The 26,723-nt window shown below is 41.5% G+C and overlaps 1 protein-coding gene across 5 annotated transcripts in view; it reads left to right on the top strand.

The window, feature by feature from the left end:
- The window catches only part of Specc1 (sperm antigen with calponin homology and coiled-coil domains 1), a 251,057-nt gene that overhangs the window by 151,239 nt on the left and 73,095 nt on the right, over positions 1–26,723 (top strand). For 4 of the 5 annotated variants that reach the window (XM_055594127.1, XM_055594125.1, XM_055594129.1 and 1 more), the window contains 4 exons: positions 8,074–8,281; positions 11,704–11,777; positions 12,148–12,326; positions 25,623–25,768. In XM_055594127.1, the coding sequence (XP_055450102.1) occupies positions 8,074–8,281; positions 11,704–11,777; positions 12,148–12,326; positions 25,623–25,768 (607 nt within the window). Of the gene's footprint in view, positions 1–8,073; positions 8,282–11,703; positions 11,778–12,147; positions 12,327–17,838; positions 19,336–25,622; positions 25,769–26,723 lie in introns of those variants that run through there. The other variant, XM_055594130.1, reaches the window with a different exon arrangement.

Genomic DNA, 26,723 nt, shown 5'->3' with positions numbered 1-26,723 from the left:
ACACACACACACACACACACACACACACACACACACACACACACACATATTTAGGCCAATGAGTATGCAATATGGCCACCTCTATTTTCATTCAGTAGAATGAAACAGAATGAGTTCTGCAGTAGCCATGAGGTCAAAACAAAAACAACAAGTGCAACACACATTTCTTTCTTCCGGCAGCACTCTCAGGCTGTCGTTCTTGTTCTTTACTGTATGCTTTGTACTCTCTTAGCATGGTGGCCTTTTCTATGTATTAGCTATTTAGTAAATGTTGTCAAAAGGGTGAATGAAAGTTTATTGTATTATAATAACAACTAATATTTTATTATTCTTGTATGTTCTAGATACCCTTGGGAATATCTTTTTTTTCCTTCCCATCATGGCTAAGAGTTAAGTGCTAGATAAAGTTTGCTGGAGAAGAATGTTAATTTTGCTGGATGTTGGTTTCAGATACTTCTTAAATGACTAAAGCTGCTAAGCGTTGGTAAAACTGAGTAGCTCAGCTGCTTGACTGACAGCTTGCTTAGCAAAGCAGCAGCTCAAGGTTCGGCAGAGACCAAGGTCAGCTGGTGACCATCACTGTCACCTTGTGGTGAATTTAGTGTCTTCCCTTGTCCCCTTCCCACTAACAAAGTGGTACTCGGCAAACTCTACTGTGACAAACCCCTAGTCATCTAACTGTCCCTCCATTTCCCACCCTCCCATCCCTGCCTGGTCAACCCTTTGAAGGCAATAATCTTTGGCTAGATAACTTTTTTGACTGTAAATGTGATCTGATAATAAGAACAGTAATAAGTTATTATTGCTATTGTTTTTTTGAGACAGTTTCACGGTGTAACCCTTGGCTGTCCTGGAACTCACTCTAGACCAGGCTGGCCTCGAACTCAGAGTTCCACCTGCCTCCTGAGTGCTGGGATTAAAGGTGTGCACTACCAGCACCCAGTTTTTTTTTCTTTTTTCATAATTATTATTTTTTTAATTCCTCAGACAAAGCCATCATCAAGCCAACACAGTGGGTAAAGGCATCTGCCAGTAGCCCTGACCTGAGTTTGATTCAGAGGACCCATAAGGGGAGACACTCTGACCTTCACATATAAACTGTGGCATATGCACCCAAAGCAAAATAAATAAGTTAAATTAAAAAAAACCCTCAATACAATTAAATTGATTTCATAAAATAAAAACGGAAAGTATGGGCCTCAAGGGACATTATATAAGAAAGTAAAACCCTAATGTACAGCTGAAAGGATAAGCAAAATGCAGCATATCTGTGCAGTGCGCTAAGTCCTGAGACATGCCACAAATGGATTTACCTTGGGGAAAAAAACAGGCTAAGTGAAGAATGACAAAGACAAAAGCCAATGATGAATGACTTCTTGAGCTGCCTGGCAGAGTCAAACCTAAAGATCCAGAAAGCAGACTGCAGACTGCCAGGGCTTAGGAGGGACATGACTTGGGGAGTTAAATGCTAAAGTGTTCTTCCTCGTGGGGTGATAAGAGCTGTCAGTCAGACTGTGGTGATGGCTGCATAGCCACATGGACATACTAAAACCCTAATCTCCTCACTTTTGAATTATAGCTCAATAACCTGTTTTTTAAGTGTCTTCCCCTCCTCTCTTTTCCCTTTCTCACCCCCCTCCTCCAGCCCCCATTTTTTGAGACAGTCACTGTTTAGCTGGCATCAAATACACAATCCTGTCTCAACCATCCAAGTACTTGGGGTTACAGGTGTGCACCATCATGCCTAGCCAAAACCACTTTCCTAATGGTTCTGTATTTTGCTGCAAAGCTCTCCACCTTATCATGAGGGAGTAAAGTTCTTCTAGTAATGAGTCAGGCAGCTCATAACAGTCTGACTACAGCTCCAGGGGATCTGGCACATACGGCCTCGATGGGCACCTACACTCATGTGCATAGACATACATACCTATATAATTAAAAACAAGAAAAAATAATAGCTACAGTTAAATGATCTAGAGTTTCTGACAGTACTTTTACTCAGCTGGGACAGAAATCAGGAGCAGGAAAATGCAGCTCCCTTAATGTCAGAGCTCGGGGCTGACATCAGCGGTTCTGGACTCTTCAGAGTACTAGGTATGCCCTGAGTATCAGGAGCACAACATCTGCTATTGGTCAGGCCTCAGTCCAGAGCTCTTAGACCTTGGGGCCTCTCTGGAACTCTCCACTTGCTACCCTGCAGCTCCTCTATAATCCTACTCTTCCTCTTTGCCTTTCTCAGTTTCCTATTCTCTACAGTATTTCACCTTGCACAGTTCTCAGCTCTCCTCTGCCCTGGAGTTCTTTAGACATTCTCTAGCTCCTTAGTATGCTCAAGACTACCAGCCCATGATGTGATCTGCTCTTAGCACAACTAGCTTAGCCTACTCTACCCAAGATAAAAATCATGAGTAGGTTATAAAATAGGTGGCTGTAAACATGTTTGTGCTGTTTCCTGAGAGGGCACAGAGAATCCAGATGTGAGGAGAGCTACCTGGGAGCAGGAATGACATTCAGACCTGCTCACCAAAGCTTTCATCTGCTCCTGTCGGTCAGTCACTGGCCTGATATTGATGGCTGCTCGGCTTCTAGACCAAAGTGCTTCCTAGGTCAAGACTTCTGTCTCCCTTTGCCCCTCCTTCCCTTTAGAAACAGTAAACCTGTGTCTAATAAATGTCCCGATACACATTCTGAGGTTTATAAAGTTTAACTTTGTTGGAGGAGGCACTACTGAAATGGATAGAAGGCCCAGCAGTTAGGAGCACTGGCTGCTTTTCCAGAAGACCTGGGTTTGATTCTGAGCACCCACATAGTCCTTACAACTGTCTGTAACTTCAGTTCCAGGAGATCTGATACTCTTTTCTGCCCTCTATGGGTAATGGGCATGTTCATGCTATATAGACATACATATAGGCAAAATACCCATATGCATAAAATAAAATAATTTTTAAAGAAGAGATAAGGGTAAAGAGAACTCTTAATGTCTTTGACTGTTCTCTGTTCTTAATCTTTTTTAATATTCAAAATTACTTAATGGACAGTACAGTAACCAAATTTAGTAAAATAACCAACTCTGGCTGGGCATATTGCACAGTGGTAGGGCACTTGTCTGACATATGCAACGCCTTGGGTTCATCCTCAGCGCTGCCAAAATAAAGCCTACACGCTAACATCTTGACACAAGAAGCAGCAGCTTTACAAGGCAAGCTTCTTCCTCGGGGCAGTACTTCCTCCCTGTGCTCATTCTGGCAGAGTGTGCGATGAGACTTCAGTGTTGCTGAAATTCATTCAGAATTTATTGCAGCTACCTAGCTCTATGCTTGCCCTGGTCTTTGTTATTGGTGTGTGACTATTTGAATAGAAGATGAAATGATTTCTCAGAGGCAGGGCCTTATTTTCCAAGATGCTATCTTTGCCATCAGAAACTACTAAACATAGCTACAAACTAAAATATTTAGACTCCATTTTCACCTCACACCATGCTTTTAGTTTTAATGTACTGGATTTTGCCTCCTCATGTATTGGTGATATTGTTGTATTGTCTATAAGTTTGTTTCCTTATTTGCTTTAGTCAGCATTCTCTGCCTTGGGGCTAGTTTGTGTTATGATAAAGCCTTGGTTCATAGTTGATATGTAGCTTGATATCCTTTGTATTGTTGTTCATCATAACAAACTAAAAAAGATTGTGTGGATTTATCTTACAGAAGTTGTTATTCCCTATCATCTAGTCACCCAGTGGTAAAGCCCTCACAGCCAGTTATTCACGCTTCTCCTGTAGGAGAGGCTGCAGATATGTACACTGTGGCACAACCCTCTAATATCTGCGCTCAGGGCTTCCCCGACCAAAGCACTCTTTTCTACTCCAGCTGTTGGGGAGCAATGGTAGCTGACAGCACCTAACTGGAGCCCTTTCCAAGATGGCCTTCCCTGGGTGGCGCTTCACATGGCTAATGCACTGGGAAAATAAAGACCAGGGCCTTTGCAGCTGGGGCAGCATGAAAGGAATGCTTGGTGTGGGCCTCTCCCTGAGGGTCATGTATGCCTCTGTGAGAGAGCTTCACTGCTCTGCCGCTCTGCCAGTCCTGCCTTGATGGCTCTCTCACAGTGAGGACCAGGAGCACTCCTCAAGATACTTCCTGTGTGCACATGCCCTTCTCCAAGTATTGCCAAGGAAACTGACCTGAAATCGTGCTGTTTTCTCAAGTTCAGTGTCACAGGCTTGGAGGTGATGACGCTTGGTAATATTCTAGCCTGTTCTGACAACAGCTGAGTAGGTTGCTCCTGGGTTTGGTCAGTGTTGGTGAATCAGGGAGGACTCTTGATGTCCTCTCTCTGAGAAATCTTATTGATCTGTTTTTTTGAATATGACTGAAGACGTTAATTTTTAAAGATAAAGATACTTGGGGTGCTTGGAAGTAATTTTCCCTCTAAAGGAAATACCAAAAAACAAAAACAAAAACCAAAAAAACCCAAACAGACAAAACCCCATGTTTGGGTATCTGATAGTGGAATTCCCAAATTAGAAAAACTAAACTCAAAAGTTTGCTTTGCTGGGCAGCAGGAAGCCCAGCATCACAAAAAAAGGCATCTTAGAACTCTGGTGGTCGTTTACAGGACTTTGTTCTCTGCTGCTTGGTATGCTGAATTTTCTAAAATCATTTATTTGTGTTTGTGTGTGGATATGCCACTTGTGTACTTGTAGAGGCCAGAATAGAACATCAGATCCCTTGGAGCTACATTCTGGAAACCAACTTCAGGTTCTTTGGAAGAATTGTATGTGCTCTTAGCTACTGAACCATCTCTCCAGGACACATTCTTCTTTTTGAATAATTTCTCTATATATGTTTATTAATTTATAAAACAAATATAACCTGAAAACAATTAACATCTTCTTGTTGATTTAGTGAGTGTCCCAATGAGATGAGATGGCTTTTTAGAAAACAAAGTATTTTTTGGATGGGTATAAGGCACTCTCCTTTAATCCCTACCCTCCGGAGGCAGAGGGGGGTGGCTTTGCCTCCAGGACAGCTAGGACTATGTAGATATGGAGAGAGACACTGGCTCAAAACAAACAAACAAATAACTCCCCCCCCCCAAAAAAAAAAAAACAGCGAAGTTCTCTGGCATATTTCCTTAAACTTGGAGGATGTATTTCATATCAAGAAAGAAGTGACCCACTGCATTGGAGACTGATTTGCAGGCTCCCCAGCTCTCACAGTCTGCACTTCTGTCCCTGCCCCATGCGTGGCACTCTTTGCTCATGATCATGATGTATCAGTGTTTGGGAAATGAAACCAGAGCCTCTAAGGCTCAACAGTCTCAACTGCATTCGGAGGCCCCGGGCAGGACGCTTAGCCACTTTCCTCATCACAGTCCCCAGATTTACTCTGCACCCACACTGTTTCCCACTAGTCACACGTATATTTCTGGCCTCCAGGCGTCGTGCCTCTGCCTGAGAATCCAGCCATGAGCCCGCAAGACTCAAAGTTTACCTTCCACTTTGGCCTTTCAGACATCAGCTTTCTAGCATCTAAAATGTAGTGGTTCAGGCTGCAAAGGTGGCTCAGTGGTTAAGAGCACTTACTGCTCCTCCAGAGTACCTGGGTTTGATTCCCAGCACCTGCACAGTGTATCATAACCATCTGTAAATCTTTTACAAAAGGGAAAAGGGATATTTTTTAAAAAGGTCATTTTTTCTGTATTATAAAGCAACCATTGATAAGCTAGAAAACTTGCCTTCTCCACCTCTTGAATGGACCTGTATTACACGGTTATTCACATAAGACATAAGGCCATTGCGGCAGAAGGGAATAGCATTCATTGCATGGTCACTATGTAAGGCATAGTTAAACTGTATCAGGCACTAATAAACTGTAAGTACATTACCATCAAACCGTCTCCATTGTTCAGATGGGGAAACTGAGGCAAAGGGATTAAAGGAACACAAAGTTCAACTGTATACAGTATGCCATGCCATAATCCCAGAACTAGGGGCCTGAGGCAGAACAGTTTTGCATTCTGAGCCAGCTTGAGCTACATAAAGAGACCCTGTCCAAATAGCAATCATAAAATTAAACAGACAAGCAAACAGACAAACCCACAAATCTTGATTTTGTAGAATTGGAATTTAAGCCCTGGCAGCCTAGCTTCAGATTCTCTGCCCTAAGCCACTTTGGTATACTTTAGCACAGTGCAGAGCCGTATGCTTTTACAACTCAAGTGCAGTTTTTACCTATCAGTGTGTACCCTTAACTCAGGCTCCGTGATCCATGATGGTCCTGAGGTAGTTCTTCTTACTCCCATCCATCCACTCACCTATCCGTCCACCCCACCTTCCCAAGTGGAAAACACTTCAGGAGTGCCTGTGGTACGTCATTCATTCATTCATCAACTACGCAGTTGGTACTTTCTCCATGCCTAGTGCTGTGCAGGTGCAGAGGGCGCCGTGTGCTGTGTGAGTAAAGCAGGCCAGATCCCTGTTCTGTAGTCCCCACCTAGAACTGCAACTGAAAAAAAAATTATTGGATGTGAAGACCCCCCCCAACTTAAAAAAGAAGGTAGAAATCTATTACATGTCAAGCTTATATTGCCTAGTAAAATATATGCCTATTTATTAATATCAATTAAATTTCTATAGAAAAGGGGCAGTGTTTATTATAGCATTTTAAAATAATAATAGAATGGTGTTTTTCAGGCAGTGGATTTCCAGTGTATAGTAATTAAAATAATCTAGGGCCAACTAGGAGATGGCTCAGGAGATGATAAGATATACTAGATAATGCTTATTACACTATTTTGACCTAGTTTTAAATGTTTGTATATGCAGATCGGGACATACTACAACAGGTTATTTGTGTGTGTGGTATGTGCATTTTCCTGTGCATGTGAGCACATGTATGGGTGCATGTGGAAGCATGAGGGCCAGAATCTGGACCCCTGGTGCCCAGGTGAATGCGGGGCAGGCATGGTAGCCTCTGTATAATGAGTGCTCAGGAGGTAGAGACGGGGGTTCCCATAGCTAGCTCTGGTTCAAGTGACAGATCTTCCCTCAGTATCTGTGGTGGAGAATGAGCAAGGAAAACACTGATGTCAAACTCTGACCTCTGTACATTTGTGCCAACATGTACACACTCACCCCCACATACACCCACATACATGTGAAAATGCATACGCCACACAAATAACCTATTGTAATGTGTATCAATCCACATATATGAACATTTAAAATTATGTTAAAATGGTGTAATAAACATTGTCTAGAACAAGACAAAGGCATATTACACAGTGCAGTGCAGTGCCTCCAAATCAACACACACACACATACAAACAGTTATGTACATTTCTATAATATCTAGAACAAGCCTATGTATTATCAAGGGCTTATACACTTATGTAATAAGGGTGAAAAACCCTTCAAGGAATGACGAAACACCAACTTTAGAACAATCTCTTTTACTTGCTTAAATTGAAGGAAAGGTTGAGTCATTAACACATTTTATTGAATTAGGAGGTTAATTTAGCAAATTAAATATAGTTAGCAAATATGGCAAAATTAATTGTTTAAGTCTGAGCGCATCATTATCTTGTTTTTACTGTGTGCATAATTAACACTGAGCAGGTGAAGTTAATGGGTGGTCTCTGTTTTCAGTACATTCAGATTTTTATGTAGCGTGTCTTCTGTCACATGTAAGTTGTTTTATTCTTCCAAAGGAACAAAACTCTTGTTCTAAAGTTGTGACTTCTCTGGCTCAGGCATGAGGGACATTGAATCTCACCAGCAGAGGGCACTGCTCTGCAGAGAATGTGAGGTTAGAGCGGTCCTGCAGGTTTTCATGATTCCCTGTTCTGCCCTGGTAAGGGAAAGTTGCATATACTAGGAGCCCTCTTCTGCTTGTAAAACAGGGCACAGAATTCAGCCCTTTGGACACATGTCTTTCTTAACATTTACAGCCTTGGGTGTTCTTAGACTGAAAAACAGCAAGAAGTAGCCAGAGTATCCTGCTAGTCTTCCTGCAGACATGGGGAAGTGTTTTTTGCTTTGTTGTTGTTAAACTGACAATGTTCTCTTTTCTCTAGATGGAAAAAGATTATTCTTACCTGAAGGAGGTCTGTGATCATCAGGCAGAACAGCTGAGCAGAACCAGCCTGAAATTACAAGAGAAAGCTTCAGAGAGCGACGCAGAAATCAAAGACATGAAAGAAACCATTTTTGAATTGGAAGATCAGGTGGAACAGCATCGAGCTGTCAAGCTGCACAATAATCAGCTCATCAGTGAGCTGGAAAGTAAGTGAAGGCTGGCAAGGCGCAACAGGAGGAATTTCTAAGGATGTGTGTGCTGGCAGGGCTGTCCGAGGAGCCTGTCATCTCTCTAAGAGAACAGCACTTAAGAAACAAGCAGTAATCTCTGAGGTTAAGTAGTAAGCTGGGTGACAGAAGAAAGGACACATGACTACAGCTCTTACAAGAGGGCAGGTGTGTTTTGGAAGTGTTAGATGTATTTGCACAGCACCCTGAGGCTTTCGTCTCTAGACAGCCAAACCAACTTTGAATTCAGCTGTGACTGTGAGAGGTTTTTGTTTCCCCTTATGGATGGCCTTCAGGGTCTAAGAGTAAAATAAGAGTGAATTACTGCCTTTGTATTAACACTGTTGTCTTCCGGATCTAATGGATGAGAGCTAGGTGGTCTCCTCAGTGAAACAAACCATCTCTGCCCATGGTCAAGTCCAGCCTGCTTCCCATTGATGGAGGATATGGGAGTTCTCACAGATGTTAGCCACTTTGTTTCTGAAGATGCATCAGTGTATGGCTTTTTGAACTCACTGCTTTGAATGGGAAAGGGCCGTTTTAAAGAGACTAAACATCCTTTGCTTTTATTCAAATAAGCCTTATCAAATGTCACATCTAATGAGCTTTGCATTTATAAGAAAAGACTTAATAAACAAAGCTTTTATGATACTAGTTACTACTAAAATTAGCTTAGTTGCCTGAGAAGTTTTCCTACCATGTACAGCTAGCCTCATTACTCACAGATTCCGTATTCCTGCTCACTAGCACATACTTGTAACCCTAGATTGGTACTCACAAAGCCTTCCTGGTTTGGGGGACATGTGGAAAGAGATGGAAAGTCAGCCAAAAAGTCAGAAAAACCTCTGTTCTCAGAGAGATTAAGCTCAAGAAATCTCTGCTTTCTAGTCTGAATTCTGATGCTATGTACAAGTGTCTCTTTTTTCTTTAAAAAAGTGTTTTTTACATTTTATTTATATTGGGTGTAGAGGTCAGAGGACAGCTTGTGGGAATTGGTTCTGTCCTATCACCTGGCTTCCAAGGATCAAACTCAGAGTCGTTAGGCTTGGTGGTATGTGCCTTTACCCACTGAGCCATTCCACCAGCTCACAAGTGTTCTTTACGCACTATTCTATTTCAAAATGAAGCCAAGCTCTTTGTACTTGTTTTTTTGTGATTTTTGATATTTGAAATGCTCCCAGTTATGATGCTAAAGTGCTGTCTACTGTCCCTTAGTGCAAGAAGGCCGTGACATATCTACAGACATAGGTGTGTTAGATCACCCTGGTTAGGCCCAAGCTTTGTGATGGTGAATGCGAGTTCAGTGTCAGTCAGCAGTCCATTAGATCCAGATAAAGGAGAAGGTCATCCTTCAATCCCAACGTAAGGCTTCTCTGAAAAGTGCCCGACAGATATGCACCTGTTATGCATAGTGATACACAGGTGTTGAAGCTATGGAAAGGATGGGAGAGGAAGGACTCTCGTAGATTCATGGAATGAAGACCAGTAGCTGACAGTATTGTGGACAACCGTGTCGAAATGCCAGAGACAAAAAGTTCATTGTAACATAGTCCAGGGCCAGAAGAACATTAAATCCTTGTCCTTACACACCGATAAGGCATAAGGGAAAGGATGTTTGCAGGCAAGAAAGGCTACATAGGTCAGAAAACTACAGAAAAAAAAATGTTAAAAATAACCATTAAGTATTGAAAAAAAAATTTTTAAAAGTCAGAAGAAATTCCCGATGCTTATGGAACTGGCCTGTTTTACAAGGATTCTGATGTGCAGAACTATCTCATGCAAATAGTATTTCAGATGATGAAAAACTTGAGCAGAAACTTATAGGAATCCAATACTGTGTTTCCTTGGGAAGCAACAGCTCAGTATTCCCTAGTTGAGTGAGCATGGCAGTTTCTGTGAGGGGAGCTGATTGTGCCTGGACTAACTGACTAATATCAGAAGACAATGCATTGACACTCAGTGTCACCCAGGTTCAACAGTAATCCTTGAGAATGCAATTAAACATTTGGCCACTGTCTGCTTCCAAGAGACAAGCACTGTTCTGTTTTGCTTTGTGATTTAGCACTGTGGAGTATGTGGTTGTATTGTCCCTAAATCCTTAAAAGTCAGCCCAGACAGACCAAGAAAACAAGTGTATAATTAATGTCCAGAGCAAATTTCAGGCCCACATCTAGTGATTATATCATAATATATCTGAGACTGAAAATAACACAGACCATTTTTTGAGAAGCTTTTAAACTCCTGGCAGGGATATCAAGGTATTATTAACGTATATTTGTGTCAGGAAGACAGTGACACTCAAATCCAGCCTTAGATTAATCCCTTCCTGCCATGAGATCCTTGAGAGAGGCAGACAAAACAACAAGAATTAAAGGAGGGGGCTCCTTACTCTGCGGCATTGACCCTAAACACAAACTCCAGGCCTCACAAGATGATTCAGAATATTCTCTGGGGCAGAATGTGCTGTGTGGATTCCAGCCTTCTCTGGAGATTCTACTCATAGCCTTTTCTGTTCTTTTCTTTTCTATTCTTTTCTTCTTTTCTTTTCTTTTTTTCTTCTCTTCTCTTCTCTTCTCTTCCCCTTTCCTTCCCTCTTTCTTTCTTCTCCTTTCTTTTTCTTTTTTCTTTTCTTTTTTTGAGTCAGAGTTACTTTGTGACTCAGGTACTAGGATTAAAAGTCTGTACCACTCTATGCCTGACTTAATTCATATCCTTAATAGACAACTACCAGGAATTTTTGCTTGGTGATTGACATATTGATACTTAAATTTAAATGGCTCTGATAGCTGTATGGAGAGAACTGGAGGCAGGGAGAACGAGGGGCAGAAATTGTTCTTAATTGGGGAGAGATAGTTGTGCCACCTTGGAGCTGTCCTAATATACGTGGGTCTAGATCCTGGCTGTCTTCAGAGATGCTGGCTTCATAGGCCTAGAGCTTATGCTTGCGTGCCTGCGCCACATGTGTCTCTCAGGGTTAACCATGGTTAAGAATGGTGACGCTAGAGACGCGTTTCAAAGTCACAGGAATAATAGCCAGAGAATTCTCTCTTACAGCTAAGCCCTCCAGATCTCAGAAGTAAAGGGTGCTCAGGAAGCTGTGTGTGACTGGCGGGGAGGCCTGAAGCAAGGGTATAAGTTGCGTGGCTGTTGAAGCTTCCTCCCACGGTGCTTCCTGGCAGTGCCTACAGCTTCCTTCTGAAGTTATAACTAAGCAATATATCATCCAGTTTCCTGTCTTGGAGGACTGCATCTAGCTGTGTTCTCAGAGTCTTCACAGTATAACTTACTGTGGAGGGGTGGGATTTAAGCCTCCTATCTCCAGAGCCTCCCCCTTGCTTTGCAGCTTACCTTGTGCAGGAGCCTTGCAACTTTTTAACTCTGTCTAACTCATTTCCTTTTAGGCAGTGTGATCAAGTTGGAGGAGCAGAAGTCAGACCTAGAACGGCAATTAAAGACCCTCACAAAGCAGATAAAGGTAAGCCCCAGACCAAGAGCCTCCGCCACCATCATACTGGACATCATTCCTGTCTTAGGTTGGAAATACTGGGAAGGTACTCTGTTATATTCTCCAGCCATCTTTTCCTAGAACATTCCCAGGCTCTTACCCTGAGCCATTCTTTTCTCTCTGGCAGGAAATAAAACTAAAGCAATCATTCGATTTTTAGTTGAAGAGCTCTGTGACATCAAGGAGCGACCTCTTGTGCTCCAAAGAGTGAGACACCATTAAAGCCCTGTCTTTCTGTTTAGCCTTCCTGGCGACTGAGACTAGGATCCGGGAACGCCTGCATAGAGACCCCAGCACACCTGCCCAGTGTTTGAGGAAACATGGGTTCTGTCTATTTTAGGAGGAAACTGAGGAATGGAGGCGGTTCCAGGCAGACCTGCAGACTGCAGTGGTGGTGGCCAATGATATCAAGTGTGAGGCTCAGCAGGAACTGCGTACTGTGAAGAGGAGGCTGTTGGAGGAGGAAGAGAAAAATGCCAGGCTGCAGAAGGAGCTGGGGGACATACAGGGACACAGCAGGTAGGTGACAGAAAGAGCCACACTTCTGGGAGTCTAATGGGCACATAGCCAGTGCTTTGCTTCTCTCTTGATAGGTGTGTGTGTGTGTGTGTGTGTCGCGGGTAGGCAGCTGAGTTGTGGAGGGATGGAATGCTTTTGTGTCTCTCTGTGACAGGTTTTGTTATGTCTTCTTTAGGATCACTGTACCATTCACTACCATCATCACTACACAACTAAGGACCAGAAAACACTCTTCACTTATCTGTGAAGGGAAAAAAATCTAGCCAAATGTCATCATAGGCTTAAAGAAGGGGTGCCTGTCAGATTTTAGTATAAAGCATAGAGAGAACACACTCATAGATGCTCACTTGCCTAGTTTTCATACATCAGGAAAAGCTAAGATGATTTTATGAAGGAGAACTGCCACCAGATAAAGGAGCCATTCCTACCAGCCCAGGGATGTGCTTCCCGATTGCCGATCTCACAGGCTATTTCAAAGAGCCCTTGGGGGCTGAAGAGGTGGCTCGGAGGTTATGAGCACTGAAGTTCTTCCAGAGGTCCTGAGTTCAATTCCCAGCAACCATACTGGACAGGAATGATGTCCAGTATGATGGTGGCGGAGGCTCGTGGTACAGTGGTACAGGGATAGAAGCAAGTGTGAGACCAGCATGGTGTAGTAGTGGATCTCAGCCAGCCAAGGCTACCTTATGTCCTTGCCTCAAACAAAAACAAAGAAACAAGGAAAGTCATGTTTCTGCTGGGTCCAGTGGTGACGAACACCTATAATCCTAGCACTTGGAAGACAGAGGCAGGAAAATTAGGAGTTCAAGTCGTCCTCAGATAAATACGAGTTCCCAGTACCACATCAGGTGGGTCATAAAATGTTACCCCAGTCTTGTTTAAGAGGAAGGTGCTCCTAAAGCAAACTAACAGTTGATTATTATATAAAATTTAAGTGGGGAGCTGGAGAGATGGCTCAGCAGTTAAGAGTACTGGCTGCTCTTCAGAGGACCCAGGTTCTTTTTCTAGCCAACCACATGGTGGCTCACAACCAACTGTAACTCCAGATCTCATACCTTCTTGTGATCTCAGAGGGTACCAAGCGTGCATATACACTGGCATGCATGCAGACTAAATACTCATACCCATAAAATAAGTAAACTTTGAAATTTAAGTGAGATTTACAGATAAAATCATAAACAGCATTTTGGCATTCAGTAATGTGATATCCTTCCCTAATGGGAGTCAGTATTCTTAACTTTGAGAATTTTGAGTGTTCAGAAATTATTTTGAATTTCTAAACATCTTTCAAATATGAAATACTGTGTTTTAAAGTCAAATTTAGTGGGTTCTAAATATTAGCCCATGGGAGTTGCCTTAATCTTTGTGTTTTCCAGGATTAGAAGGGCTGCTTGTTAACTTGTTTTTGAGCCTTAGAGTCTGATCAATGATCATGAGTTTCGCAACATCGGAAAAGTTAGCTTCTTCTCACAGTTCTGCTTCTAGGATTCTATTGGGTTGTCTGTCAGATCTGTTCCAGTTATGTCTTGTTCCTTTGTTTGGCTAGAGAAGAATTCAAGTAGTCAGCTCTACAGTTCTCTCTTGGAAAGTCATGGCCATTATTTCATAGTCATAACTTTACTTTCTGGATACCAAAGAATATGAGGATTTTTGTTCTGTTTTCCTTTGTTTTCTAGTCAAAAGGAGAATAAGAAATTAAAGTTTTCTGATGTCCCCTACTGAGATGGTCAGATGGTCCTTCTGTTTGCTTTTGTGTCTGCTTTTATTGTCTGTCTTGCTTCTACATTGTATGCTGGGAAGAGAAAGCCATAACTTATAACTTGCATTCCTTGCTATTTGCGTTATTTATTTTAAAAATTGTTATTTTATAAAAAATAGGCTCTACATTTCTATTGTGACTGTACATAGATTATTGGACAAGGTGTTGCACTTACTGCATAGTTTTGGATCCCTGATGAAACTCTTCTGTAACAGGAAACCTTTGCCTGTGTCCGGAAAGTGTAGGGCTCCGTATGCTGCATTCTGTCCCCTTAATTGTTCACATACCGGTTTTTATTTTCCTGAGCATTTTAAAACAACCACCTAAACCTAGCAACTTATCATAAAACCTTTCAGAATTTTAGAACTGATGACAATCAGAGCGGACGTGTTACTGAAAACCATTAGGCTTCAGAGTGTTTGCCTGTCATTGCATTTGGCAAGACATGGGACAACTGCTGCTGATGGGTTCTTACTTGATTTTATACTTCTACAAGCTGCCTTCTTGAAGAATTGACTTTTTGAAAATGACTGGCTGATAACTCAGCTCCTTCTTGAACCTACCATACAAGCAAGAATGGAAACCAGCCCACACCCTCAAAGCTCCTGCAGCAACTTAGTGCTTCCATCTTGGTGGAACAAGTTCTTGTCTGACATTCAATTTGACTTTGACAGTTTGACAATTTGACAATTTGACTTTCACATCTCATAAGAACCCAAGGCTCATTCATGAAGGAGACACAGCCAGAGAAGTTGCAGAGGATTCTCTGATGAGGTCTTCCAAGCACAGCTGAGAGAAGACAAGAGCATCCATAAGGCAGCATGACTATAAGATGGGGCTAGCAGTTCATATTCTCTTTCTGTGTGTGTGGGTATTCAAAGGAATCCTATACATTTGGGCTGATAGCTGAGCAAAACAAAGTGGGATTTTATTTAACCCCTTGGTAATCTTTAGTCCTATTATATTTTTAAATGTGTGTATGTGTTTTGTTTTTTTTTTTTTTTTTTTTCCTTTTTAATTTCCGTGCTTTGAATGGTTTGGGAGTGTTTTGTTTTGAGCTCAGGTTGTTCTCCCACTTCATCTTTCCAAGCATTTAGAACTATAGGCACATGCTACAATTCCCTACTTATGTTTTATTTTAGAGTTAGAATAATTGATCTTATTCAGGGAATTGCCAGGTATGCTAGGGATATCTGTAATCCCATCACTTGGGAGGCAGAGATAGAGGATAGGTATTTCAAGATCATTCTTGGCTTCATAGTGAATTTGAGGCCAACATGAAGTACATGAGACCCTATCTTACAAAAAAAAATCAAAAACATAAAAAAGGGGCCCTAGAAAAACAGCTTACTTTGTAAGCATGAGGACCTGAATTTGAATTCTCAGTAACCATGTAAAAAAGCTGGTCATGGGCACGAATGACTGTAACCCCAGTATTAGGGGGTTGCAGTTAAGTGGATTCAGTGGCTATCCAGTCTAGCTGAAACAGCAATCTTCAGGTTCATTGAGAGATCCTGTCTCAAAAGACTAAGGCAGAGAGCAATAGAGAAAAACACTTGACATTTTTGGCTTTTGTTCATGCAAGCATAGGTAAGCACACCGGGACACGTTTATACACACACTAATACAGCAACCCCTTAAATGTGTGTGTGTATATATACATATATGTGCATTCATGTCCCCATACAACTTAATATTTTAATACTGATATACTGATGTTGTTAATTCATTTTCTTTTTATGGTGCCAAAGGGTTTAATTCATGAGCTAAAGCTCTTGTGACTATTCATGCATGAATTATTCTAACAGCAACAGTGAATCATAGAAACAGAAATTACATGAACTATAAAGAGAAATATGCAAAAGTCATAGAGAGGAATCATTCTCTGTAAACGCATTCTTGTAACCAGCTGGCACTGTCCCCTTTCCTGTGTGGTTCTACCCTCTGTTTAAATTAGGAACTATGAGTAGGCAGGGTTTCTAGGTGCTTTCAAGCTCTCCATTCTGAGGCTGGTTGGTCAGCTGGCTTTTCTCTGTTGAGTTACAAACGTTAAGAACCAGCCCTACCATCTCTCCCATGCAGTCCTTGGAACTTCAAGGAGGACCACCTCCAAAAATATCAGGCCTGATATATTTCTCCCAGAATTTGAACAAGCTGATGTGTTTTTAATAGAAATGAAAATGTTCTTTGCTGGACATGTAAATTAATGAATCAAAGTGTGAGACATAACTTTCTCAGTCATGACTCTTCTGTGTTTGGACGGTTAGGAGATAGGCATTGAAATAAAAAGTCATTCAAATTAAAACATCAAGTCTGAGCTAGGGTGTACCTCAGTGGTACACTGCTTGCTTAGCATGTACCAGGCCCTGGGCTTGATCCCCAGCACCTCACATCAGATCTGTTTCCTGAGAAGCCGAGTGCTGGAGTTCAGCAGGTACAGGGAAGGACATCTGGATTCCGTGAGACCACACACAGCCCTTCTCAAAAAAATTGTAGTGAAGATTATTTTTGGGGTGCTCACTCCACTCTTACAGTGTTTGTCATAATAATATCAATAGGCACACATCAAAGACACCTTCAAAAGAATATTAGAAACGCTAATTTGCTCCTAATTAACAGCATTAACTGCCAAAATAAAATGTTTCAGATTCACGTGTGTTGGTCCTTGAATTTCACCCTGGCTCACACACTGTCCTCGGTACACATGTTGCCCTCACCTCAGTGAGCAGCATGGTGGCCTGCCCTACACAGGCCCTGCTAGAGCTGGCTTTTAACTGAACGTGCACATCTGCGTTGTGCGTTAATGTCTGTTGTGTGTGCTTGTGCTGCCCTGTGTCCTCAAAGCTCTAACATTTCACAGCCTTGCAACATGTGCTCTTTCTGTAGCTGCTGCTGGAAGAGACGTGCATGTGATGGAGGAATAGTGGTTTTGGGTGACAAAGATGTCACTTGGAACTAACTGTGATACTACTGAATCCCTGGTCTTAGTAGAAAGATCAGTTCCCATAAATATACATAAGCAGTTTCCTATTTACCTTAGCATTTTTGGGGCCACAGGCATTTCATTTGGCCCTTAAAGTAGAAATTGGTCATCTTCTATGGTCTTCTCAACAAGCATAATTTAGTTACTTGCATATATTTTCATAGCTAAAATATAGTTATGACTTTAGACACACAAGTCTGATGTTTCAGCGTGTGTGTGGTGCTGAGGATCAAGCCTCGGACCTTGCACATGCTGCCCAGTGCTGCCCCTGAGTTAACAGCCCAGTCTGTAAGCTGAAGGGCTGTGTGTGCCTCTTCCTCCCTGGCCCTCTCCTTACAGGGCTGTTCTGGAAAATATGGCTATATTCTTCTTCCCTTGGTCTTTAGACTTCATAGGCTGGGATAGCAAAAGTCTTCTTTTGTCATTGACGAAGGAGGGAAGCATGAAACCCTCTACAAATGTCAGGGGCCGATGTGCATTCTAGATGTCGCTACTTCACCAGGACAGGTCTTAGAGAAGTTCTGGTGGAAGGAGCAGAGTAATAGCATTTTGATGTCATTGCCGGTTTTTTTTGTCCAAAAAGCATTGGCTTCCAATTTTTTTTTTTTTTTTTTTGGTGATAATTGAAATGAAAACCTAGCAGCCATATTTGGGTTATTAGCCCCCCTCTGTGAGACAGATAAGCCGGTAGCTCTTGTGTTTGTAAACAAAGATCCCATTGGCTTATATAACTCCTTTACCAGCCTTCCCTCCCATTTCTATCTTCACAGCTCCATGGTCTCTGTCAGCTAGCAGAGCATTTGGTGGAAGAAAGACAGCCCAGCCCTTGCCATGATTGGAAACTACTGCCATTTCTATATGAAAGGGGGAATCGGTAGAGGAGATTACTACTGTGCAAAGAGCTCACTTGTCTCCTATGCCAGTCACTCTTCCACACAAAGTCATCACAGCCAAATTTTCCTTAGCTTCCTCCTTCACATTGGCAATCAACTCACTGCATGATCACATGTTCAAAAATGTTTTCCTCTTTTTTCTCAGAAAATTCATCTCTCTCTCTCTCTCTCTCTGGAGAATAAAATGAAGTTCTGAAAAATAAAAATACCAATCTTGTGAAAAAGATTTATATGTAACTAGTATATACAAAGTGAATAGTGCATAGCAAGCCCCAGGTATTGTGGATGCAGCCCACGTGGGCTCTGCTCTCTGATGTCTACTTTTATGCTGCCCAGTTGAATATACAATTCAACAGTTTTGGAATTCAAGCCACTTAATGGCAAAATAAGAAGCCATCTGCATGGTGCCTTAGACCGGAGACGTTCAAGTTCTGCTCCTGACACTGAGGCTTCCTGAGCCTTTTAGGCGCTGCAGTCTCATTTCACTGCTTCATCTGAAGCAAGCTGCCCCTGAGCTTTGTTGGTTTCTAGAGTCTCGGATGGACTGACCATAAACACATTTGGCTGATGAAAAAGGATGTAGTTAGGTGACAGTGCCAGTAGAAACCCAACAAACTAATGACAGACATCTTATAACAAAAGCCTCGCAAATGAAACTCAACCCTGGAAACTTAAAGACTCTCAATGCAGAAGCACACTGCTCAGAGGAGTCTGGAATGCAGCAAGTGATTTGACTTTTGGAAATGTATGTATGCGTGAAGACCTGTATCTGATTCAGCCACTCCATCAGGCAAACACCTACTGCACTTCTGTGAGGGGTGGCTGCAGTCAAAACCTCCAGCACTTCTCGTGTGAGGGGCAGCGCCAGTGTTCCCACATAGAGCTTCCAGGCAACCACATCATGGTAGAAGACATGAGTTAATCTCTAATGAAGAGGAAAAATTAAGATTGGGAATTATCCTTAAACTCAGGAAGAGCTATTTATGAGCTATTAAATTCAAGAGCAGAGGTTTCACTTAAAAAAACAAAACAAAACAAAACAAAAACGTAGCTTGGCAAGAGAATGACAAGGCATTGATATCTTCTGTAAAGATAATGTAGAAACTAGCAGGGCTTGTCCAAGCAGGACTGGAATTTGTGTTCCGAAAGATCTTCTCCTCAGATTGAAAATTCTAAGGTGACTTAAAATTCATGTGCCGAATTTTTTCATATGTAAACAGCGAGGAAAAGGCGACCTCAATTTCAAGTGCACAGCTATATATTTGCAGTTGTGTATTGATCTGTCTTTACTCTGGGTACTATTGAATGTTTTTATGTGTTTATGATGTGCTAAATAAATGTTATTTAGAGGAGTCTGTGGTTTGAGTTTTAATTACTGGTTGCATTTCTGCAGAGCCTCTTATGAATTTTGTTTGAAAACTGCCTGAATATAATTTCAGAACCTTTCTTGTTTTACAAGCTGGGAATGGGAACTCCGAGACTATGTGTATAGCAAGCACTCCACCATTTCAAGTTCTTAATACTTTCATATAATAGAATCTGTTTGTATTTTCCTTTGTTTATTGGGGTTTGGTTTGTGTTTAAGATTTTTTTCTACTCCAGTATTTGTAAATACTCTATTAAATTTCTCTATTTCACACACATGTGGACGTTCACACCCAGACATTTGATTCCCCTGTGTTTACTGAATCTGATGTAACATGCAGTCCCTCTTCTTCCATAAAAATAGCCAGTCAAACCAGCACAGTTTATTACCTAAATAATTCTTTCCTACTGAATGGAAATGTCACTTTTCATTGTTTATTTCACCTGCGCTTCCTGTGCTCAGGGAGGCCTTTCCAAACATGCCCTCCTTTCATTTTCTTTTGAGTTAGTTCTGCTTCAGAATATTTTAATGGGAAGATTATACTCTCTCTGTGTGTGTATGTACATATTTAAACTCAGCCTTTTATTTAAAGTTATCAGCTTGCTAGCCTTGGTGCTATAGCCTTGTAAATTCAGCCCTTGGGAGGTAGAGGCAGGAGGAAAGATTATCCTTGGTTACCCATTAAGTTTGAAAGTTTAAGGCCAGCCAGGGCTACTATCGAAAGAGAGAGAGAGAGAGAGAGAGAGAGAGAGAAAGAAGGAAGAAAGGAAAGAGAAAGAAAGGGAAAAAGAAAGAAAAAAGTCTAAGTAAAATTGTCTTATTTCACCTTTTTTCTTATTTTAGGAAATTTTACAGTAGATATAATCAAGTGCCTCTTTCCTTTCATAAACTTATGAAGGATTATCCTCTCCTAAATGTGATTCTTATTTTATAGAATCTGACTTTTAAGGTTTTTTTTTTCCCCCATTAAAAAAAATATTTTTATGGGAAGAGATGTTTCTGTTCATTGAAAACTCTGCTTAAAAGCTATGGGTATGTCAAGGCCTGACCTTTGCCCCGAGTATCTGTAGATTATGCCTGGGTGCCACCACTTTGCCTACTAATACTTCAAGTTATCTGCTTTATCATAGACTAGAAGAAAAGCTCTCAAAGTAAACCGAAGTGCAACTAGTGTGCAGTGTGAGAAGGTACCCAGTAAGAGTGGTGGCAACAGTGGCAGAGGCAGGTGGGTCTCTCTGAGTTCAAGGCCAGCCTGGTCTACAGAGGGGGTTCCAGGAGAGCCGGGGCTACAGAGTGAGGTCCTGTCTAGGGAAAAAAATTATTCCTTGGATGTAGGTTATTCTCTGGAGAAACCTGGATGTGGAAGCCACTGGGTCTGCTTTTGCTTAGTCATTGTCTGTGTTAGATAGAGCCTATAGCTTTTCCTGACCTGTGCTCAGGATCGTCCTTCTACGGACTCCTCAGATAGTGCTCATGAAGGCTGTGCTTTATGTTCTTGGTTTCTTGCTCCTCTTGAGCCCCAGCCCTGTAGGATAGAGGATACTAGCAAGGTTGACCCCCATTTTTATTCTCTTTGTAAGGTAATTGGGAGAAAGCTCTTGGTAACCCCCCCCCCAATAAATATACACACTTAATCTACGTAGCAGAGCGTCTTAGAGTTTGTTTTTTGAGACAGAGGCTCACTATGTAGCCCTGTCTGGCCTAGAACTAACTATGTAGACGAGGCTGGCCTCAGATTCTTAGAGATCTGTCTGCATGCCTCTGACTCTGACTCCTGAGTACGAGGCTTAAGTTTAAGCTATGGAAATGCCACCCTTCCTTAGTTTCCATTGCTGATGGAAGACACTTAACTGCTTTGATTCTTCTTGAAGGGATTTAGAAAGTGAGATGTGTTTAAGTTACCATTTTACCTGATTTCCCCCCCTTATTCTGTATGCTATTACTGAAATTAGGAAGTGAGTTTCAGAAGATACTGTTTGATATCTGGGATCAAATACTTTATAATTTTTTTCTTACAATAAGAGTAACAAACTTCTTTTAGATTTGTTTAAAACATTAGCTATTTTTGAGAAAAATGACATTCCAGGTAAGGGCAAAGAATATGCAAAGGCATGGAGCCAGGGTGTGTGTGTGTGTGTGTGTGTGTGTGAACAAAACTTCAGTGGCTGAGCTGAAGCCTGGAAGCTGGGTGGACAGAGGGGCGTCACGGAAGCCCACACTGGCACTGTGAGAAGCCAGGAGCCAGGCTTTATTCTCTTGCTCCAGCTTAGCAGGTGGAAACATATGGTCAATGGGGCCGCTCCCCTTTACAGATAATCTGCCAATTGTGAAAGCATATCAGTGGTGTGATGCGACAGTTGTCACGTAGAGTTAGCATTTAACATTAATAATATGATCGCAATACACAAGAGCTCACCTGTACTTGGACCAAAATAGACAATGCGAACAAGCGGTGCAGAAAATCAGCACTGTCTCATAGCCAACAAGGTAAGTAGCTGGTTAGAGAGGCTAGGGGGAGATTTGAAAGGAGAGTCATCGCAGATGTATGTGTACATATGTTAAGTGAAGACATAAAGTAAGGCGGACCTACAGCCAACCAGCGTTTCAGATAGAACTGCAGTGATTGATGGGAAATGTTGCCTTTTGACAGACATACACAATACCCTTTGCATTCATGCACCAGGGCATCTGGCCTCTGACCTCTGGCTTTCCATTCTAAGGTTATGGGCTGCCAGCTTCTTCATGCAGAGAGTGCAAAATGAGTATCAGTGGCCGTTTTTACTTAGGTATATGTAAAATAAAATGTGTGCACCTTTCCTAGAACGTTTGTATACTACGGAGAATTTGACAAAAGCACACCACTCACAGAGTTCACTTTACACTCCAGATTCACCACTTATATATCATAAAAGCCTTTGTCAAGGTCTCCCTCAAAATTAAATAACAAGGGATTTCATATAAAATTTAGCTTGGCAGTGGTCTCTGTGAGTTCAGGGCCAGCCTGGTCTACAGAGTGAGTTCCAGGACAGTCAAGGCTACACAGAGAAACCTTGGCTCAAAAAAACAAAAAAGTTAAGCTTTCAGATTTTCCTTCTTCAGCCTCCTCAGGGCTGGGACTTAGATAATGGTTTGTGTGACACACTGCATTCCCTGGAATATGCAGTAGAGGTATATCATGTGTGTTCATTTTACTGAAGTTACTTACTTTATAGCTTTATATGTGGTAGTAGGCATGTTTTGTTTCTGTTTTAGATGTGATTTCTAACCAGAAGGTAGCCATTTCCTGCAGGATATGGCTAAAGAAAAGGGAAAACTACGAACTGCTCTAGGGAAAACTAATGTGTTGGACTTACTAAACACTGGAGTGTTTGTGTTCATATTTTGAAACCAACAGAAGCTATGCTTTTGGGTGGCTTATTATTTCCAAGGCACATTTGACTCTACATGCTGTATAACCTACGGCTATAGCTTGCCTTGAAGAAATGCTTAGTCAAGTGTGTTGTTTTGCATTTCCCCTTTATTTACAGAATTTGCTACGCTAGTCCTCGTTGTATGATTAAATACTTCTTAATATCTATATACAGAATTCATATTTCTCTTGGGAATGCAGGAAGTGTAATCATTCATTTATTGGCTGGACCATAACAACTCTGAGACAATCTAGTTCAAGGACTTTTAGGCTTTTTCACGATTAAACTATGGGTCAAATATTCTCTATTTGATTGTTTTAGGATTTTTTTCCTCAGTTTTTTTTTTTAGATATTTGCATATGTATGATAGATATCTGGGGGATTGTGACCCAGGCCACCTCCTCAAATTCACTGATGTTTCATATAACGTAGCCTGAAGGTAACTTTATATTATACTTTTAGTGTGCCCACAACCTGACATATGGGGTCAAGTATGAAGGTCCACTAGTGGACCATATTGGCATTTAAAAGATCATGTAATTTTTAAAAAGAATATATATACGTACACACATGTATGAGGTTTTTGTCTGTGCTGTGTGTATATATATCACATGCATTCCTGCTGCCCATGGAAGTCAAAAGAGGGCATTTGTCCTCTCAGAACTCGAAATATAGACAGGTGTGAGCTGCTAAGCGGGTGCTCTAGGAATCAAATCTGGGTCTTCTGAAAAAGCAGTCAGAGCTGAACCATCTGTCTGGTCCCCAGTTTGATCATTTGATCATTTCAAATTTCAGGTTTTCAAATGAGAATATTCAGACTTATTCTTATGATTAAAGCCAAGCCAACTGTGAGTATCACCTTTAGATATGTGAAAATCGACATTCTTTACGTCAATTCTTATTGCTATGTTCTTTTGAGGCCTAAATAAATCTTCCCACTTATCATTTGATGTTTCAAATCACTGGGAAACTTAGATACCTAAAAAGAATAACTTGTAGAATGTAGGAGCCTGCGTTTTCTTCCTGTTAAATTGACAAGGAGTGACATTCAATGCCTTGGATGCTCTTTGGCAATAAGCCAGTTAAATGGAATGGAAGGTGGCCCACTGGTTAAGGTAGCTTGAGAGTTGCTGATGTGGGAATAAGATTTTTTTTCCCCCATTCAGACCTGATCTTTTACCCTGGTTTCATTTTCTTTCTGCATACCTACTAGCTAATCTTTCTTTTTTTTTTTTCTTTAATTCCTTTACTTATTTACTTATTTGAGATGGAATCTTTCCATTTTGCCCAGCTTGGCCTCAATCTGGGGCCAGAGGTCACACAATCACACTGGCCCAACGTTTGATTTAATACCATGTAGCACAAGGTGGGGAACGCTACACCACCACCTTGCAGCAAATCATTAAAAATTATTTAAGAAAACAAAAAATAGCTAGACAGTGGTGGCTTATACCTTTAGTACCAGCACTGGGGAGGCAGAGGCAGGCGGATCTCTGAGTTTGAGGCCAGCCTGGTCTACAAAGTGAGTTCCAGCACAGCCAAGGCTATACAGGGAAACCCTTGCGGGGGTGGTTTCTCCCAAGGAAGTTTTTATTTTGATTTTTTTTTCCATTCAAAAAGAAGGGCTGTGCAGTTGAGAGTGTAGGGAAGTGGTTTAAGTGCTTTAATTTAGCCTCACTTAAGCTTAGCCTATTTGTGTTGATTAGCAATAGAAAAAAGCTAAGAGAATTAAGGACAAGTAAATTCTCTCATAGAAGCTTATGCATAGCTAGGTTAGTTTCACAACATGGGGAGATATTTTAAACCTTCACTGACCTTATTAAAATATATTTCCAGAAATATTCCTTTTGAGCCTTTCTCATAAATTAGTCATCTTGCACAACAGCTGTGGCAATATGATATGATATAATAAAAAGTGTAGTGATTTAGCAATAGGGAGATTGGGAGTTCTCATTTTGGCTCATTCACAAGGAGATTAAATGACATCCTAAAATCCTCTAGATAAGGGAGCCACACATGAGAGCAGAGTCATATGATCTATCTTTAATAGTCTCCCCCTGTGAGTCTCTGCTGGTGTTTAGAAACCACAGAGCGTAGAGAAAATTTGCATGAGAGTAGAAGCTTCACACAGAATTTCTATTTTTGCTCTCAGAGGGCAAGTAACATATGAAGAAGGACTGGTGTATGTAATGGGTTACACTTCAGTTGGCTTAAGCAGAAAAGTATTAAGTAACTTGCAGAATTGATGAGAAAAGTAAGCCAACTAGATTATAGACTGAGCTTCCAGGAACAGGTTTCTGAGGTTACAACACAACCGGACTACTGGAAGACCTGCTGTCTTCACCATGATGGGAACACTAAACCAGGAGGTTGCCCACCTATTTAGAAAGCTACAACCACAATTCCTGTTAACATAGTAAATGTCTCATGTCCTGGCTCTCGCCAAGTCTCTGATGAGGATCCTAAGTCATATGAAACTTGGGTAAGCTAGAGTCTTAGGATTCACCTCTCCAACCTCTGAGTGTGCCACATGAGGTTTGGAGCACATGCCAAGAGGTCAGCCCACTGTGTATACTGCTGACAGTTATTTATGGTAAATAACACTGGTGTGTTTCTTCACATTTGCAGATATATTCACGTATTTTTCAATTAGAGATACTATTCTACTTACAGATATATTATTTCTGATAATTTCCTAAGAAAGTATGAAAAATTGAGAGCAGCGTTTTCTTAATTAACTAAAAAAATTTAAAACAGCTATTGAAATTGGGATTCCCCTTCCAGCTTTGTATATTTTGTCCACATTGGTTTTGTTTCCATCTATGCCTTTTCTCCACTGAGGACACCCTCCACCTTTTCAATTTGATGTGCTCTTTGCCATACAGACCTGTGAATGAAGAGTCAGAACCCTCAGATGTCGATGCTGCTGGCCGGTGGCGTGGAGTCTATGTCAACAGGACATCTCCAGCTCCTTCAGACTCTGCAACCACTGTAAAGTCCCTGATCAAGTCATTTGACCTAGGACACTCAGGTATTTCACAAAACTATCCATTCAAACCCTAGCCTACATACCAAGCCTACTCCTGCCACACTGGCCCCAAGTTGATAGAACCACGGGCTCACTTTAGCTCATGCAGGAAGCCTTGCTGAGGCTGTAAGGCCACAGGTAATACTGAGGTGGCCTCCTTTTAATGCCTCGTCCCTACTTCCACGTCCCGCCCTGCCCCCTTCATCCCTTTCCTGCCTCACAGAGCCATCGCTTTCAGGGTCTTCTTCCTGTGTTCTGGAGACCCAGCAAGGATGGCCAGCGGCCTCATCTTTCAGGAAATGAGCATCACCTGTGTGTATCTGGCTCCCTTGTTGGGAGTCTCAACATCCTCACACTTGCAGTGTGCTATTATTAGACCTTTTTTCAGCTTGGTGGTACATAGGAGCTTTTCTACTGGTGTGTCTGTCGCTTCTGATCTTGGGGTTGCTGCCAGCTTCTTCTGGATTAGTCTGACTGACTCAGTTTCCCTGTGGTTGTGCATCTTACACATGTGAAACAATTACACATTCATCCCTTAAGCATATTCGCAAATACAGTGTGTTGAAAAATGTTGTACATGTGTGCATAATAAATATAACTTCCTTCTTTTGATTGACATAAATGTGCATTGTTTTGGAAAACCGGAGCAGTGGCTAATTCTAAGATGGACTGGTTGTCTCTGCTAAAATCATTTCCAGATTACCTAGGTTAAGACTCACTGGGAGGCTTGGATAGCTCCATTGATAAGGCTCCTAAGCCTGAATCTGAGAGTCCAGGGTTCAGTTCCCTGGAAGTTTACAAGTGACTCAGACTGTAGCTCAGAATTCAAACAAAAGAAAGCATTGAGAAAAATAAAATGGGGCTGGACAGCCAGTAAAGGCTAGGTTCACAACCAAAAATAAGAAAAATAAAATAAAATAAAATAAAATAAAATAAAATAAAATAAAATAAAATAAAA

The sequence above is a fragment of the Psammomys obesus genome, unplaced genomic scaffold, assembly GCF_907164565.1.
Source record: "Psammomys obesus unplaced genomic scaffold, mPsaObe1.curated_primary_1811, whole genome shotgun sequence".
Taxonomy (NCBI): domain Eukaryota; kingdom Metazoa; phylum Chordata; class Mammalia; order Rodentia; family Muridae; genus Psammomys; species Psammomys obesus.
Note: the sequence above shows the minus strand (reverse complement) of the source record. Positions and strands in the feature narration are given on the sequence as shown.